General features: G+C 45.2%; 1 protein-coding gene and 1 non-coding gene across 2 annotated transcripts; both read right to left on the bottom strand.

Moving 5' to 3' along the window:
• Positions 1–3,493: 3,493 nt before the first annotated feature.
• On the bottom strand, positions 3,494–16,317 carry LOC131212355 (membrane-bound alkaline phosphatase-like). Its single transcript, XM_058206198.1, has 6 exons — positions 16,104–16,317; positions 14,847–14,981; positions 13,576–13,762; positions 12,262–12,434; positions 12,006–12,158; positions 3,494–4,477 (listed from the first exon to the last, which is right to left on the bottom strand). The coding sequence occupies exons 1-6, from the start codon at positions 16,260–16,262 to the stop codon at positions 3,707–3,709; spliced, it is 1,578 nt and encodes a 525-aa protein (XP_058062181.1). The 5' UTR covers positions 16,263–16,317; the 3' UTR covers positions 3,494–3,706.
• Trnae-cuc (transfer RNA glutamic acid (anticodon CUC)) lies at positions 12,988–13,072 on the bottom strand. The gene has a single exon. It is a non-coding gene; the product is annotated as a tRNA-Glu (tRNA).
• Positions 16,318–19,444: the final 3,127 nt, after the last annotated feature.

Consider the following 19,444-nt stretch of genomic DNA (forward strand, 5'->3'; position numbering starts at 1 on the left):
TCTTCAAAAGCATCAATTGAAAGGCATTCTTTCGCTACGATATGAAGCAACCGCACAGTTTTGAGCGTACGAAATAATGACGCTGATTTCTAAAATAGTTTCACAATTTTCACGACGCCAACTCTGTGCCTGTGCTGTCTTCACCGAATGTGTGCAGTGCCTACTGCGCATGATCGTCGTTTAGCTTCGTTCAAATCGATGTTTTCTTCGGCGGAAAGAACGCGTTTCTTCTGTGCTACTAAAATTACTGACGAATGTTCTGGAAAGGTTACTGAACGGTGGGATAGTGCCAACAAAAACACCTGACGGTACGTTTTCTAGGAAACCACACGGAAAAGATTTTCAACCAACGTTCTTCTCTGACATCAGAGAATAAACGAATAAGGGGAAATACGACTCCCTGTAATGTTTCCACAAATTCTGGTAAACATGAACGCGCTCCAGGCTGCCATTTTGGATTTCGGGAAGAATATCATATTTTGTGCGGTATTTTACGTTCAAAAGTAATAGATAATGCTGAACTAGCTAAGCATATGCATACAATTCGATTGGCTTGTTGCCACATTATGGATTTTTTCTTAGGACCAAATATAATTTATTGGGTAATATGAGGTACTAAGAATGATTGAAAAGTTTTAATCAAAGCAAAGGAACAGTTTCACAAGCCGCGATGTTATAAGCTTTTGTTGACTAAACCTAATGAATCGTGTTTCAGTAACATTTCTCTCGAATAGTGTTTATTACTGGTCTTTTTGAATCTATAGTTTCATCTTCGACAGCTGCCGAACTCGTCTGCTCTCGCGATGGTACGGACCAATGTTACGAAACGCATATTAAGTTAATTAAAGTATTTTAAGCATTATTTCAATTTTTTAAGTAATAGCATGTGAAGTTAGTCTTCGTTACTGCAAGTTCAAACTTTGGCATTAAAACGTTCGTGAGCATGTTTTCCCTCATCCATCATAGTTTGGGCAGCCAACGACGCTGGGTGCGTATGAACCTTGCAGAACTCACCGGGGCGTTGCTGTACAGAAAAAGGGCATTTTATTAACTATTTTATTCAACAAAATTTTCAATTAAACTACCATCAGCAGATACAGTATTTTGTTGAGTGAAATGAAGTGTTGGCATATATTTAAAGCACGTAAAAAAATATTTGCTATCAATCTTTCGAATTGAACCGCGGGAAGTGCGTCTCAGGTTTTTCACGACGACCGGAGAAAGTCTTGAAACAAGTTCAATAGTCATTTTTATGTACAAGAGACAAGATACACTTTTTTGAATAATTTTTGTATTATATTTCTTATTGATTCAAAAATTCTTTTTTTTACTAGCGATAATTCAAGGCAGTGTAGTTGGGGTTATTGGACACGTAGGCCTTTTTTCCATCACGCACTGTCTACAAACATCTCTTCTGTTATATAAATGATCAAACAGTAGTGTTGATTTTAATATTATTCTTAAGACTACAAAAAAACGTCGTGATGATTCACACGTATCGGATATACTTGTTATTATATTATTCTTTGCTTATATAACTGATTTTATATACATACGTAATGGCCAAAATGAGTGTATGTCGTATCCCCAATGCCGAAGAATGTAACTCATTTTTCAACCACAACACTTTAAATAAGTATTGAGGCTGTGCTATAACCCATCGATTGTTTCGTATGAATTCATCGGTACTTTGAGCGACGTTGGGACGCACCACCGAGATGCCCAATAGGCTGAAGATGTTACTGACGGCATTCGCCATCAAATACAAGGCCTAGCTAAGATGTCAGAACTAGTGAATAAACTTTCAGTTCGCTCACGGCACGACAACTACTTCTGATACGGCAGTAAAATGTCGAAAAGTACAGTTCTGTAAAAGCAACTCAGGAGGAACCTAGTGCGCATGTGCGGTGAAGAAAACTGAAATCCAAGGGCCGCTCCAAGGACATCGTTCTATTGGCAAACGCAACACTTTTTCGAAGTAACTTTACAGAATTTGCAAACGATAATTCTGGTGATGTAATTGATTTGCTAAATTACCTAGTTGGAATGGATTACCTAGTTGGAATGGAAATTTCGACAGTAATGACTAAGGGAAACACCCGCCATGACGATGAGGGGGGGGCACAAGGAAATTAGCATTTTAATGTGTTGAAGGCTGAAAATGGTAAACAGCGTACAAAACGGGAAATCAAAATCCAATCAATTATCGAACATCCGAACATCGCCGAACATCCGGCCCGAAGCGGCCGAGGTCCGCTTCGGGCCGCGTTCGGATGCCGATTACTTCGGGCCCGATCGTGCCTGCCGAAGGCGGAGCTTCGTGTTTACTGCGCGACCAATCCGATTACTGGCAAAGACAAAGGCAAATCGGATTGGTGGCCGGGCAGAAGAAGGAAGCGAGAGAAGAAGGAATGATGGCGATGATGATGATGATGATGGCGATGATGATGATGATGGTAATGACGGGTGGCAGAACAAGTTTGTGACGAAGGAAAACGGGGTGGAAAAGAACAGGTTTTCGGAGTTCAGGCGGAGCTGCATTCGAATGCATCGTGGGACCGAGCCTGGTGTCGGTTGAATCAAATGAATTTAAATTGATTGTCCTGGCGCCAAACACATCACATAAAACATGAACTACCAGTATTAATGGGAGGTCAAAATAGAATTGAAGCCACACCGTGGCTCTGAGTTAGTCAGATATGGTCAAGACAGCATCAAAAGTGATTCATGCTGCACATTGGAGGTGGAAAGCTTTCAGATGTAGCTCCAAACGTAGGGACTGACAAGAAGGTGAGGTTGACGTGTTAATAAATGACCAAAAGTTCGAAGTCGTCTTGAGCTTCGCCAACAGGTCGTTCTACAGTCTGAAGAAACTATTTCGCTCACATCATACAGAATCTTTAAAATCTCACATAAGTCTCTGAGACATGGACTGTGTCCGAATCTGACAAACTTCTCTTGGCCATGTCCGTTTTCGCCTAAAATACTACTAAGTTTTCATGTGAAATGTCAGTGCCAGGCGTTTTCATTTTCGAAAACCTCGTCGCGAAGCTTTTTAATCCCACAAGCGCTTTCAACGAGGTCGGTGATTTCGTAAAGTACTTTTCGTTCTTATTCCAGCTTCTCTATGTACAGTACCGACAGTTTGTCGAATGTTTCAAAAGGTTTTTCAAACGATGATTACAGCAGAGATAAAAACATTGGGCCATATATAATAATGTGTATTCCGACTATATTTGCATTATTTTAAGGGATATTTAAACGGATATGTTCTTGTTCTTCGTTGGCACCTCTGTTGTTATCCATCAATTACAATAATTGCTATTGCAGTATAATTTGGACGTAGAAATAAAAAACTCAACCTACGAACGCTTTTCTTATATAATTTTTGAATTTCAATTATTGTTTATTATTTCATTTAAATGATCATTTCATGAAAAAACCAAAACAACTTTTCCATAGCAAATCTGCGTATTTCAGATTGTCACTAATATTATCAACTATTGTAGTTAGCAGAACGATGGTACTTTGACAATTGTCCTTTATTCTATTATCCTTCCCGTTAGTTATTGGCCATTGTGGCGGATGAAGCTAGCCTATTTGAACACTTTCATCGCCGCCGAACTGGGTTGCCGAATTTACTGGTTAAAGTGGAGTTTGGCCTCATGAAGTTCGCAACCAAAAAGTAGTGTTTTCGTTTGGCCATTTAAGAGACCAGTTTGGCCAGGACAACCGTCGCCAGGGCGGCCACAGAAAGGGTCATCGTGGTGGCCCCGTCGCATGCTCCATCCATGCACGAGGCGAACGCGATCGTGTGCGCGATAAAGTGCTGCTCGTAGCCCCCGGACAGCATGAAAGCCCAAGGGCCGGAGGCAAAGACGGTCGCATCTTCACCCCCGTCAACCCCCGCGGACAGTGGGACGGATGCGGGGCAGGTTCGTTCGTGCGGGTCGGCCATCCCTTCCAGCACCGTGACCGGATTGAGGCGACCGGTGGCCGCGCGGTAGAACGTGGAGTGAGCGGGCCCGCTGGCGTAGCTCAGCCCGAGGTAGGGCAACGCGTCGGCATCGCTGGTTCCGGCCGGAGAGGACACGATGTCGGAGTTACGGGCCGGGTAGCCCGGAAGGGTCAGCGTGCTGCCGACGTCGTTCATCGAGATGAACAGGGTATTTTGCTCGCTGGCCATCATCTTGGCCATGTTGAAGGCCCCGGCATAGTGGCGAACCTGCTCCAGCGCTTTGCGGGCCTTGTTCTGTTGGTGCGCCCGCTGGATGTTGCCATCCTCGACGAACAGCAGGAACCCCTCGGTGTGTTCCGACTTCTGGAGCATCTCGAGCGAGTAGTGGACCATGCGCACCAGGGGAGGAGTCACCGCACCCTCCTGGCCGGTAAAGTCCGTACTGAACGGCAGATGGTCGTAGTCGAACAGACCGAGCAGATAGTCGATCTTCGATGTGTCCAGCCTTCCCAGCTCGTCCTGTTGGCGTAGAAAAGAACAGTGAAAGCGTTTTATCTCTGTTTTAATTTTTTTATTTGATTGATCGGGCAATTAGTTATAGTTTCATTAACAACTTGAGCTTATCTTAAAAGTGCTAAGTTTGTAGCAACATGAATCAAATGATGTAAAATGTAAAAGTGGTCTACAACTTACAAAGCAAACAATAGAAATGATTAATACTGCGTCACCGTATTTCCGGGTACGGTGGTCATATTTTGATTAAAACGTGAGAATGAGAATATTTAGGGTTGCAGGATGAAAAGCATGAAAATATAACAAACCACACGATACTATCAGAAACCTTTATCAAAAATATCAGCCCGGCGTATTAAAGGGCTTTTCCGCTCTTCCGGAACCGTCGAAAGTTTTGTTCGCTCTTTGTTCGGTACACAAAGAACGACAGCTTCACCGGAAGGAGCTATCTGCAGCGTCGGTGCCATTAACAAACACTCGCACACATCGACGCCGACAACATGCCGCTTCGCCGCTACAAAAGTTAGCAATCCTTGTGTAAACTCTCCGGCGTCCCAGTAAATAGCATGGGACAGGACGATAACAAGCGAGGCGATATTGCCTCTAAATGGGATTGAAAATCAAATTAAACAACCAACCGGTTGTCGGTGGGGGAGAAGCGTCCGCTCCCTAAGGCAGCCTATTCCCTGCTGGGTGTTACTGGCAGGATTTTCCGCTTCCGAAGGGACGTGTCCTCCGCAGCGAGCAGCAGTGTCTCTTTCGAGCACTTGCAGCCGCCGGCCGACCGAAGCAGATAGCGTCCCTTCTTCAGTGCCGGACGAGGGTTGTTGTATGAAAATTGCAACAATTGTTCCAGCGCACACCGAGGGTGGCCCGCCCGGCAGCGTAGAGAATTTAATAAATATTTAAAATTGTGATTAAAATTCAGACCCCGCCACGGTCGGAGACAAGTCGTGCTAAGTCGCGTAAGTGGATGGACGAATTTGAAGTGGATTTGAGAACGGCTCGTGAGCGCGATCTCGGAGATTCAGTAACAACCGGAAAAGGTCCTCGCTACGATCGACCTACAACTTGATTGACAGCGTGGCCGGGAGTTGCAATAAAACAATAGCATTATCAATATTGTTTGCTCCGATTCACGACGGCAATCTCATAATCGAAACAATAATTATGTTATGAGAGTAAAAATGCTGGCAGACAAGTCATTTACAGTACCGTGATGGTAGAAATAACAGGGAATTGATAAAAAATTTATAAAAGTAATGAGGTAATCGATAAAACGAACAAGAAAGTCACTTTGATTGTATTAGCAAAACATGTTATAATCATCAATATAACATGTCTATTAGTCAATTAGTCAAACCTATAACATCAAAGTTCAACCAAAACATTAAATAGAAGGCTAATACGTTGATTTTACAGGGCTTATGATATGCACAGCGATTCAACGCAAACAACATGATGCAGGGCCATATTGTCCAAAAGTTTTAATCCCTGAGGGAGGCCAAGTTAGAAAAGAGTTTTATGCTTCAAAATCATCATTTTTGAGGTACTACTTGAGAACTCGAGCCATGTGATTTGCAGCATTATCGTGTTGAAAGCCGAAACCTTGACCAATAAGATGTTTTTCTTTACGAAAGATTACTGCTTTCATCAAGTTATGCCGTCATATTTTGGCCATTTTTATACCAGTTTGACGTATTTGAGAGACTGAAACATTTCTCCAACGAACAGTACCAACGTTGTAGATCATGTTTAAGACGGTTATCATTCCAAGATGATGCCTGCAACTTATCAATTTGCTAGGTGATTTGGCACTGTACATTAAAATTGCTGAACGAAGATTAAGATAGTATTACTATTTTAAAACTATTGAATCTTCGGAAAATATCAACCATCATAGGCTATCATTAGTTGTACTAACGATAACGCAAGTACTAGAATTCAGGATGGTCACTAGGCCAGTAGATCAGTACAAATTAGTTAGCATTAGCAATTAGTTTTCGCACGATGATGTAAAAACTCATCTGGTACGTGGCAGCTGTTCTCTAGAATGCAAAAGAATATGGGGCAGGTCAGTATTTAACGAGAATCTGCGGATATCAAACATTAGCGTTGCTCTACTCATTGCCAAAATCAAACCAAATGCACCATCTATAAGGTAACTTTAACTTTACTGACTAACTTCTTCTTTCCATCATTACACTCAACGGTGGACCTGCAGCTTGAACATCCTAGCGGCTTTCTCAGACTATAGTGTCCAACATCACTCCTCGAGTTTCCCATCCTTCCACTGGAAACTGCAATTTTCTCCTTCAATCTTCTTTCTATAGCGGTAGGTTATGGTCCAATGAGCAGCAATAAATGAAACAATAATAGTTGGACACTCGAACCGTACTAATGGTATGTTTATACTTGGTGACTTTAGGCAATCTTTTCAAATTCAAAAAAAGCTTCAGGGTTAGCCCATTTAGACAGCTGACTAAAATACTGTTTGGATGTTTCGATCCATGCTTCGTCAAGGGGCACGCAATTCATAACGGCACAATGGCGGACGAGACCCGGGGACGTTCTTGCGAAACCTTTAATTTTTTAATTTAAATTGATGAGCAGCACGAGCAACGGTGTGGCCGAGTGTTCCGCTTTAATCGTCCGGTTTCGCTGTAGGCAAATCAAGACCCAGGGGCGAGGGTGAGAAATATGAGCGCGACCCAGTGCGAGGCGATATTAAAGATACGATACGAATTTCTAATTATTCGCGCCAACCGCTTCTGATATGCAATCAAGATTTCATTCACCATAAAGCCCTTTATTGTGATTAAAGCATAGCACCCACCGTGGCTGGGCTCGTCCTTTTTCGCCACAAACTGTCCCACATTCCGCGACAACACACACAAAACACACAGTTTGCAACCACCACCCGGGCGCTCAACTTTAATTGGCCCCGTGTGCAGATTGCTTCTGGCGAAAGGATTTGCGAAAGCCCTTTAAAAGAATTGTCTGTCCCTTCTGCCGTCCTACCACGAGCCGTGCTGCAATTCGCCATTCGGTTTGGTTGTGCCATTGAGATTGTGTTTTTTCGGTTTTCCCTGTGCACGCGTTTGCTGACCGGCGGTTGTTGGTGAAATCGGAATCGATCCGTTGTCGCAATTTTCTCGGGCGACCAAAGTACGATTAGTGTCCACTAGTCTGGCAGCGTTCGGGTTCACACCTTCCCATGTGTGCGAGGACATTTGTGTGTTTGTGCATCGGCTCTTTAATCGGTTTGCCGTGTCCTAATCCCTTGCCACATGGCCCCGTTGTGGCAACCTCCGCAGGTGAACTCCCGGACAACACGCCCGGGATGCACCAGGTGCTCGGAGCGTTGCACAAAAAAGCCACGGGCCAATGCTCATCGCGGGCCACATGTGGCCAAATTACGAACCCCACGCACGGCGACGACGACGAGATTTTTAGGTCTCAATAAAAGTTGCGGTTTGGGGCGCGAACGGCCAGACTAGGCGGTCAACCGAGCACCGACGTTTATACCGTTAATTAATGACGATGATCAATTTTAATGAATTCGCCGTCGTTTGCGCAGCGCAAACCCGGCGCAATGCTAAAATGGGTTGGGTTGGTGGAAAAATTGGGACCGTGTTTTGCCGTTTGCCGCGCCGAATGCGGATTAACCGTGCCCAAAACCAGCGGATTATCCCGGGTCGCTGGCTAATAAAGAGAATAATCGGAGAAAGATAATCCGGAAGAGTTTCCATAAGTTGCCAGTTTTTATCACACTTCATTTCGCTTTTGGGTGAGTGTGCGGAATGCGAATTAGTGTAATGCTAATTCCCGAAAGCCATCCTTAAGGACTGTGACCATCTCATAAAGAGGCACCAGCACCAAAGAAATGAAAGAAGATAACAATAAATTAAAATTTCAGTTAATTGCTGAACCTCTTCAGAGATAAAGAAATAAACGTTTTTCGGCCGTGCCAGGCATCGTAAGGCCGTTAAAATAAAATGCCAAATACACCGCCAGATCCCGCTGCGAGGTGAGTTTGATCAGAATCTCTCGTCCGGGGCCGAATGATTGACAGTAAAGACGGAGGCCCCAACATTGGGACGTGACCGCGTTTGTGATTGCGAAATTTTTGGCGAATGCCAGGCAACCCGGACCGAGGACCAAGTGGAAATAAAAACCTCAAACTCGCAGCATAATCAGCGACGACGATCGAGAATCGAGCCTTTTTATCGACCTCTCTCTCTCTCTCTCTCTCTCTGTGGTCTCGGCGACCAAGAAAACGCGTTTCGCACCCGACACGATCCGGTTCCAAGCTCCGGTTGGGCTTCTGCGGGCTTCACCGGAGTTTCCCCGGCGGGCCCGGGCGGGACGATCGACACGGAGTGGAGTTCAAATGCATCGACGGCGTTTGAACGGCTGCAGCAGAAGAAGAGCGTCCAGAGCGAGTGTGTTGGTGGAACTGCAATCCGGTTGCAGTGCACGCAAAATCGAACACGGGGCCGGTTGGCAATGTTGGCCGATGCACCGATTGCGCCGGCAAAGCAAAGGCGGCCGCTTTTTTTCTGTGCCGCAATACGTGTCCCGGTGCCGGTCCCTATGCCGGGTGGAGAATCACAGTGGGCCCGCGCCACTAGAGAGCTGGTCAAAATTTATAGGTTTTTAATATATAATATGAAGGTTGTTTGACGTTAAACATAAATCTGATCTTCGTATTGATCTTCTCTCAGCCTTTCCCTCATCCTGATTAATGCGTAGATTTGCTGTAGTTACTTAGTTTGTTCAGCTCCTTAAGCTAGATTAGATTGGCTCTTGTTTCCGTTTCCTTTTGTTTTTTTCTTGGTTTCTGGTCTAATTGTACCTAGCGGTCTGTTCTTATTCGAATCACAGCCGTAACCTATTGTGTATGAGGAATTAGTCTATTGGCTTTCATATTGTTCAATTAGTTTCACGCGAATGAAAAGGATTAAATATTTGTTTAGCAAAAGGTATGAATTGTTGAGGCTTCACTAAATACCATTAGCTCGTTAAGTAATTGAAATAATTTCAAATTGATTTCGAATTGATTTCAAATGTCAAATTACAAATGACAAATCTCAAATTGTTAGTACTTTCACTACTCTACAGACTTTATGGAGCAAAATTTTACACATAAGCAATAATTGTGAACCTATTTAAGAACTACTGAACGTCTTGAATAATTTATCTTATTACAGTTTAAAAGAAAAGTATAATAAGAAATGCGACCTGCAGAAAAATGCCATTGTCGCGGTAAAATTGCAAAAGCCTATCATTGTTCGAAAAACTTCTCTATTGCTTTAATTTAATTTTTTTTATTATCCATTTGTGCTTATTAATAAAAACGCAACGTGTCCACTGTGCTTCGGGCGAACGAGAACCTGGCGATGCAAAATCTTTGGCCCGGGTTTCGCGCGCTTGGCTCGTCGCCTTGCTCCTCCCGAGACGTGTTACGCGCCCAAGGCAACCCCGTGCCACCGTCCCCACCGACCAACCCGCTCACCCGCGCCTACAGCACGCACGGCGAAAACAAGGATTGGCTTGGCGCTGGGGCCAATTCATGGATCGCAATTGACGTTTTGCCGAATGATTTATATCAGCCATTTTACACTGCCGGCCGCACATACGGGGCGATAAATCAAATCACAACTATCCACCGCATCCGTTGCATCCGGTCCGGTCCGGCCGGCGGAATGTTCCTCCGAATCCGATTTTCAAACTTTTCGTTTCGTTTCATTTTTCCCGTTCTTTTCCGTCACCACGGATGGTGGAATCCGGTGCACGGATGCACACTTGTGGTGCAATATTTGCCAACCGTGAGTCAGCTCAACGTTGTGTATCGCTTCCACCTTGATTACTGCAGCTCACTCTGTCTATCCATCAGCGCAGCGCCGGTGGACAGGGTCCGAAGGTCGCACAAATTGAGATGCAAGAGGCATGTCACACGGCCCAGTCGGTGCATGCTGCATTTTATCGGCCAATAAATCATGCACCTCCCGTCGCTTGGGTTTAAATAGTTTTGCTTTACCAATTACTGGCTTGGTTGGTGTCCGCGCCAAGCGCCAACTCGCTCCTATCGCACCGAGTTCGGGCGGCATGGATTAAGCATCTGCGAAATCACCGTTTATGGGGCTGATTTATGGTGACGGGCTCGGGTTTTGCAAGTTGTGCGCATTTGATGTACTTTGATTTTATGGTCGCAACTTAGCACCAGTCGCTATTAAAAGTAATTGGTCAGGATTTCCCATTCGCAAGCCAGTTCATATAATGAGTGATAATTTTTATGAGTCTCCAGAAATGCGTCCTCACGCATCCGACAGTTCTACCTACTATTCTACTATCTTTTACAGCGCACAGAAGTAACGCAAGACCTGAAAGTGTCCTTCGATTTGTATCGAGTCAGTTAACTTTGGCCCCATTACATCTTCAACTCTGATTGTCAATAAAATGTGACATTCACGTCACTTTTACTATTTCTAAATGTAAAAGTTTCTGTTCTAAAAAAATGTTTCTAAGTAATATGGTGTTACATAAGCTACGGTTAGATCTTCAGTAAGTCAGAATTTCCAATAGGGAAAGACCAACTTTTTAGTAGCTCATTACAATTATTCCAATGATGAACGAATGAATGTAAATAATGCCAACATCATGGAAAATTAATTGTATTTTTCCATCAATTGAAATGCAATCAAAATCACATATTGGGTGAGAGGTTGTATAAATTCGATGTAGAATGAACAAATCACAAACTACTAAAAGCGTTGTTAATTGACAGGCATAATTACATTCGATTTTGTTTATCGGAACAAAACAAGTGTTTTACTTGACCAAATTAAGGATCTTCATTGTCACAGCTTTTCGTAGGAGTCATCAAGAAGTTGACGGCTGTGCATGAAGGCAAAGAATAGAACGAGAAAAACTTTAAAGCAAATGTTGGTCCGCATTTACGCACTTACGTCTCTAGCTGTAAGCCAACAATATTTCCAAGGCCGGGTTAAGACACCAAAATAGTGAGCAGCTAATCTACCCGGTACATTTGGAAGCAACATCAACCATGAGTTGTTGAAACTATGCAGTGCCAACAACAACATAAAACAGTTAATCATTGTTGTGAACACGTTCGTTACAATACCATCAAACATCAGAGCACTTGTGGAATAACAAAACACAGCCCAAAACGCCTGTGTGTGGAGGAATTCGCTCCACAAACACATTCTTCAAGCCGTGAATCGGTAATTTATAGGCGCTCACTGGAATCACATCAGTGGCATAAATTCTCACGCTTCCCAAAATAGGACATCACAGCTCTAACCCGGTCCACGGGACGGCAGCTGTTAAAGGAGTGTTTCATTCGGGGCTTTACTTAGAAGCGAGGGTTTTCCGGGAAAAAGCCACCCATCACCACGGTGGATTGGGCACGGTGGTGGCACTTCAACTGTGGCGAAAGGGAAATTAATGGAATGGCTGGAAGTGTCGAATCGGGAAATGAAATAAAAATGGGAAAATTCAAATTACGCACCACGCTCGTGATGTAGGTGGCGTTCGCTCCGGCGCCCTTCGACTGTTGCCACTCGCTGATGAGGTTGCTGCCGTCGGTTCGCAGCCCACGGTTACCGGAAGTGTCCACTTCGGTTGTGGGAAGAAACTGTTTTCGTCCGCCACCGAGTATGACCTGGAAACCGGAAACGAAGTTCGCGACGTGACGCGACGAAGACGGAAAGGGTAGGAAGTTTAGTCTCTCTCTTCCGTTCTACGGTCGGTCGGCACCGTCGCACCTTGAAATGCTTGCCAATGTCTCCGTGAATCAGTTGACGGGCAATGTCGGGGACGTTGGTGGGGCTGCAGCCTGCCCCGGTCACATCCGCATCGTTCTCCCACCGGCTGTCCGGGCTGTTGGCGTAGAGGGCCGCGTTCGAGCCGGAAGTGACCCGGGAAGTTGTCGCGAATCCTGCAAGTTGGAGCGAGTTTAGTGAAGCCACCGAATGCTACAGCAATTTGTTAAGGCCACATAAGGATCAACCGGGAGGCAAAGTTTTCTATCCTTATCTTGATGTTCTTCGTATGAAACGTTAGAGTTTTTAAAGAGCCCCAAAAGAGTTCTGTAGAAGAGGCTCTTGGTGTTTGTGATGTTTCAAGTAGTCTACTATTTTAATTACTGTTACTATTTCAGTTACTTTAATCACTTTTGTCGTCGTAGATAATACGTTTGTTAAAGTCACAGACAACAAAGTTCCCACACATTTTTAAGGTTGCTAATTTATTGCCAATTGACTTACTTTTATTCTCCGATTTTTGTCACAAAAACATTATGGAAGAAAAATCAGAAAACCGTCAATCTGTAAATTATTCAATGTCGACAAAAATTAAACATTCTTGATTGAAAAATGTATAAATGTAAAAAATCCAAATTGTTTTGATATCTAAATTTGTTATCATTGTAATGGGTAGCCGTTGAGTTATTACACAAGTTAAATTAAACAAACATAAAAAAGGGTTATCATTTCCCATACCGGGAATCGAACCCGGGCCTTCCGGGTGAGAGCCGGATATCCTAACCTGACTATATCCTAACTAGACAATATGGGATGCGTTTAAACAGGTACGAATGAACCAAAAAAGAGGATGATCGTCAGGGGTTCGTCAGGGGTTCGTGTGGTCCAAGCGCATAAGTGGTTTTTTATGGAACTCAGGTGTTCTTTGGAGCAATTTTTAGAATAAGTATTGCCTTACCCCTGTCGGAAAGGTAAGTAAACAATATGGGAGCGCGGAAAACCTTCCTGCAAGAGATTCCAAGAGAGAGATTTTCATTTCAAAAATAAAACGCAGCGCGAAATGCGCAAGTCGCTACGGTTTTCGCCGTTCCGGATTTAGAATCCGAGCTTAACCTTACAGCGCGGCAGCAGCTCGATACGACGGCCCATTTTCAATCGCGCGACACAGATATCGCTTCGGGAACAGGAATCCGACCGAAACGTGCCACGTTTGTCTGAGGCGTAACGATAAAAAATTTAATTGAACCAAAGCGAAAACGATTGAATCACGATAAATCACGCCTCAACCGGGAGCTTCCGGCCATCCCCGGGACTTACCGACAGCTTTGCCCGCCTCGAGGGCCCATTTGGCGATCGATGCGAGTTTTTTGGCCGGATCGAGCGTACAGTCGCCACGGTTGACCGTCGGATCGACGGCCACCGTGCCCCGGTTCGACTTGACGCCGGTCAGAAAGGCTGTCCCGGCACAGGCGCTGTCAGGGACGCGGCTATCGACACAGTATGTCTAACGTTGGCGGAAGAGAAAGAAGCGGAAAAACTCGTAAATCGGTAAATAAACAATCGGAAAAGTGGCAAGAAAAACCAATCGATGCCCCGCCGGGCCCGCCCCGCCTGCCACTTTCAAACCCCGAAGAATCTGGGTGGATGTTTTGTCTCTTCGGCGTGGCCAGCCTGGAACCCTTCGAACACCGAAGGGTAGTTCCGTGCGAAGTGCCGGACTAAGTGGCCAATTTATTACCCTCCAACTCCTTAGTTCGCGCAGTGGCGTCGGTTCTGGGCCGGGAAAATGGATCCACTCTTGCCTCACAGGCGAATCGTGGACTCGGTACCATACGCTCTCAATCAATATCCGGGGTTCTGGTATCGGTCCGGTTCCCCAAAAAGGTGTCATCACCGTTTTCGGCCGCCTCGGGGCTTCGGCCGCCAAGCGTCAGGCTAGGGGTTGGCCACGCAAACGCAGCTTTACCCTCCGCCGCGGACCGCCCGGATATCTTACGACGGTCCTCGGCCCAGAACCGGTAATCATGTTGCACGCCGCCGTGTTTCTTCTTTTTGCGGTCCACCGAGCATGACCGAGCTCGGGCTGGCAACGGAGCGGCTGACGAAATTAAAGAAGGGAAAAATATGCTCCGTGGCGAGGTCACCGCCGTGGCGAGGTGGTCCGGTTTTGCTTTGTGACCTTCGGGCGAACATTTGTTTTTTCGCTTCAACCAGACAGGCGGACAGGCTCCAAAAATCATCATTATTAATTTCGCTTGATTGTTGCTAACAAGTACGGTAAGCACAGGGCAAAGTGCTGAAGCCGAGCAGTGCCTCGGCATAGTGGTGGTAAAGTTGCGGGTCAAAAGCATGGATCGAATCGTAGAAAAAGATATAATCCATTTTACAACTACGTACTTTTGAACAAACCATCCATTACAGCCTTGCCTTGTCTTGGAAGGTCCATAAGAGATCCATCCTGCTAGAGAAGAGTTTGCGAACCTCTTACGGTTTTCTTATGCCAATGGCAGCAGCAGCCTCACTCTGAATTAAAGCCCACCAAAATGCCCTCCCCAAAATGCGAAGCCCTCCCGAGAAACTATCCTTACCCGTGCATTGCCGCTCCACTTGAGCTCCTCGAAGGCCAGCGTGGCGTTGTCTCCACCGTTGTAGGAGCGGGCTGCTGTGACCGTTGTCTGGGACATGCCGGCTCCGACAAACACCATGATGTTCTTGGCGATGTTCTGTTCATGTGGTGTTAGGTGGCCGGTCGGACGGCGTAAATAATAGAAGAAGCAGTCAAAGTGATGTATGGGCCCGATACAGAGCCATGTGGAAAAAGAGTAAATAAGGGAAACAAATCACATCAGATTTAAAGCACAACTGCGGGCTATCGATTGAAAGACGAAACTAAAGAAAATATAGTGAAAAATGACTAGAATTAAATGAAAAAAATGATTTTTAAAATATAGAACAATTTTCTCTAAAGGGTATGTCTAATTAGTGTATTGACTAATACCATTGGGGAAAAAGATGAACCCCTTAAGAAGTAAACATATTGATTAAATTTACAAGGTTTTACTTGTGGCTCAGAGATATTAGACGAACAGTTAGCCAATGGCACCGTGTATCGATTTGGTCATATAAGCTTTTAATAATGGCGAATGGTGCCAAGGCTTTCCACTGGGACTATATAACCGAAATGATACAAAGTGTCGCTAGCTACAGCAAGTGGCAGTTTGCAAACGACCGTTGCCTTACGAAAAGTCGCTTCAATATTTTGTATCCTTTTTTTCTATTTCTTTCAGCTTCGAATAAACACATGCTTTCGAGCTACGCTTAACAACTGATTACAAAGTGCATTACGCAAATACGCAGTAAGCTACCGAACATGGCCACTTGATATCGCTCCGTTGCAGTATCAGTTCCATCAAAGAACTTCGCCGAACAGAAAGGGAAACCGTTGTGGGAACACTGTTATCAACCAGCTGGGTCGGCTTGGACTTAAGATTGGATCAAGTGGTCGCTAGTTGATTGATTGATCGATTTTTCTACCTCTTTTTTTTGCACTTCTATGAATGGTTTCATATCTTCGTTCACTGATCGCGATAATAGGCAATCTGGCGTTTATCTTGCGCAACACTCCTTATCGGTGTCTTGTTCGGTGTCGGATTGATAATCGGATGTTTAGTTCCAAACTTTTCAAACGTAACGCGGCACACTTCATTGATACGAGTCACAGCATAACGATTAGCGATAGAAAGTACTTCACTGAAGTCTTTTAATTACCGGTCACCAGCTAGTTTAGTGTAAATGTGTCTGAGACTATCTTAAAATTATCTACACCGCGAGTGGACAATAATTACAATCTTCTGCATGGTGTAATCCTTCTTCTCGAACAGCAGGTCGTGTGCCATGTGCTGCCAGTAGTGTGCATCGTGCTCCTCGTGGGCGAAAATCGCATCGAAGGAGAAGCACCCGGCGAGGACCAAAACCGCTATCGTTACTCGTGTTGAGCCGCACATCTTCACAGCATCCAGAGTCACTAACCGTTTTTTACCACAAGCACTACACAGATGGCAGTCGTCAATCACAGCGCGAGACCTACTGACCGTTCCCGTAGCGTGTGCCAGCCCATTTTATAGGCATCTGATAAGGTCGTTGGTGTAGGTTGTTGAATGGTTGCCACACCGATTTGAATCCAGTGTCAACGGGGTGTCTCTGGTGCTGGAATGCTAGAGCCTGGGATGTGGGGAAGTTTGGCTTTCAAAAGTAACCGTGGCCAGCGATACTTTCCGATGCTTTCCGATTTAAGAAAACCAAATTCCTACGATCTACGAAGAAATTGCCGGTGCTCGAACGCGTATCGTTTCGAGCAGTTTAAACTGGCCGTGGTGCCGTGTGCAATGCTAAGAGTTTTGCGCACGGCACGCCACTCAGGCCTCAGGCTGCGGCGATACCGCTGATTGTGGGTCGCTTCGATCACTCGAACACCTTCCACCGAACGTACTAGACGGCCAACGATTGTGCGAATTGTTCCTTTTTTGTCGCGTCGCGTTATCGGAGGCCAAGAGGGTGCCCTTAGCCCCAGAGGGGTGGTAGATAACGGTGGATCAACGATGGTAATGATGGGGCAGTTTACAATTGTTCTTTCGATTGATTATCGCAGGCCGGCAGGGCTCGGTTATGGAGATCGAAGACGCGACGCCTAAATGCCGTTGTCGTTGGGCTTGCTGTTGCCAATGGTGCTCGGTGGAGCTATTTGGTCAGAACGTTAGCCATTCATTAATTGGCAGTAATCGAACGGCTACACACTCATACAATTGATTGTTGAACTCAAACCTAGCGGACCTTTGATACACGATGTCGGTATGTCTTTGTCATGTTTGTTTCCCAATTCCAATCACAAAATATTAATATCTTATCAGGACTTTGAATTAATTCATGCGGTTTTGCAATAGATGCTCTCACTCACAAAATGTAACAACAACATTATTATGAAATATGTGTTTAACAGCTACTATCATTGCGGATCGAACGCAGTTTAGGTTTTTGGTTAAACTGCGAGCATCACCTTTTTTAAGCATCCGAATATGTCGAGTTTTGTTCTTGGTAAATCGTTTTTGCTTAGACGCCTGAGTACTGTGGGAATGATTAGAAAAATGTCCTATTGGAGTTTGGCTTACTATGAGCTTTTAAAATCTAATGAAGTTAGACTTCTTCGGACTTCTTATGAAGGTATTGAAAAATTGATCTCTGATTGGTTCGCTTCTGAAGATGAGGAATTCGGGGATTACCTGAACGATGGGAATAATTAGTGGCAATCGACGAACAGGGCTCGATAACATTTGCCCCTGGCCTTTGCAGTCGACGAATGTTAGCATCACTCTAAGCAGAATCTGCGCAGCTTTCTGAATCGGAATGTTATGTCTACTGTGAGGAATGCGAGGAATGTGACGAACGAAGGCTGTGATTGATATTGTTTTAACTTCGTGACACGTGGCACATTAATTGGCATACCAATATTGTGGTTGCGCAACGCTTTCTGTTTGTAGGAACGTCGTCTCAGAGTGGGGATATTTTTGCGCCACCTATCCAGATGTTTCGTGCCATTCTCTAGTGCAGTCACTGTGACAGTTACACGAGTCGGTAGCAAGTTCTGATTACGTGCATTCCGAGACCACTTAGCCGTTCTCTTTGATGCCTGTGAATTGAATAAATATGCCTACCCAATCGGGTTTTATCCTGTGTGGCTCCAACGTGTACGGAAAAAAATCGATGCTTTAATCGATGCCAAATGATTTTCTTTACATTTTTAAATGTTGTTAATGACAAGGTTTCTGGCAGTTTGCAGGCGATCTAGAGTATAGAACTGGAAACGAATTATTGGAGTTTGCGTTTTTAAAGCACTCTGCACAGAAAATAACAGTCATGGCAGTGTAGAAACCAGAGTTTGAATAAAGAGCCCAGCCTCATTTCGGTCGTGAAATGTAGGGAATGTTACTAATAGAGCCACGTTCGCCTTGGTGACAGAAGGACGGGACGTTCTTTAAGAAAACTGCTGCAAATGGCTTTCCGAATAAAATTCTATGAAATTCTTCACCGATGCTTTAACTATGAAATTGTTTCAAAACAACAAGTTCTTTGTATACTGAACACCATTGGTTCAATATATTATATCAGTCCTTGACGGAGACAATTGATTATTGGGTTTATTGTTAATCAAACAACGAGAAACTATTCATCTGTTAAAATTTGCAACACAATTTCCGCAAACTGTGCCAATACTGGGATGTTGTGAATTTCGCAACACTGGAATGTCCTTCAGCCCCTCGAAAAGGTATATCATTAGCATACGTCGTCTACAGAACAGAACAATACCAAGCCGACCCTTTCTGCGCCCCAGGATTACAGGTCTCCGAGGTCACCCTAGCCACAGTATTTCCCGGCCTCCAGGACCTTTACCCTCCCGATGTTTTCCCTTCGCTGAGACGCATTTTCCCTTTGAGCCCCTTGGGCCTATGGGCTTTCTGGTACGGCGACGGAATTTCACGCAGCAGGTCTCGTGGCTGGGCTACTTTGACGACTCCTCGATGCTCGCGTTGCTGCTCGTCGTTGTCTTTTTGTTGTTGGCTTTATTGCGCAAGTCACTGCTCACTGTGCCCCGTTCCCCCACCGTTCCCCTCTCTCCCTCTCTCTCTCTCTCGCCGTAGCTTGCCGTCCTTTCACCCCGAACCCGTCAACTGGATTACTTGGTGACGTCGTTGGGCCGTTCGGAACGGATTCAGGGGCTCTCTCGACGACGAAGGCCCGTGGCTCCGTGGAAAAGTGGCCCCTCAACCGCGCGCCTCTCCCGCGTGGCATCGTTTTCGGTTCCGCTGCTCGACCTGATTTGCTTTCGCGCTCTGTTCTGCTTTTCTTGCTCCTATTTTTCGACCGACGACGACGCCGAACGCGGCCACGGGCTGACGTGAGAAACGCGGCGCTTGTGAAGTGATTGTGTCGCTTCTCGGAGGAGGGAGGGCAGCGGAGTGGGGCCGCTGCTGACACTGACGGTGATGATGCCGATGACGATGGCGAGGAAATCTTGTGTGGTACAGCCGCAACGGAACACGGAAGTGAAGCGGAACGGTAAACGGGGGTTAAAGAAGGGTGCTAAGGAGAAAGCGAGAGAGAGAGAGGGAGTGAAAAAAAAACAAAATGTCGA

The sequence above is a fragment of the Anopheles bellator genome, chromosome 1 (genome assembly GCF_943735745.2).
Source record: "Anopheles bellator chromosome 1, idAnoBellAS_SP24_06.2, whole genome shotgun sequence".
Lineage (NCBI taxonomy): Eukaryota > Metazoa > Arthropoda > Insecta > Diptera > Culicidae > Anopheles > Anopheles bellator.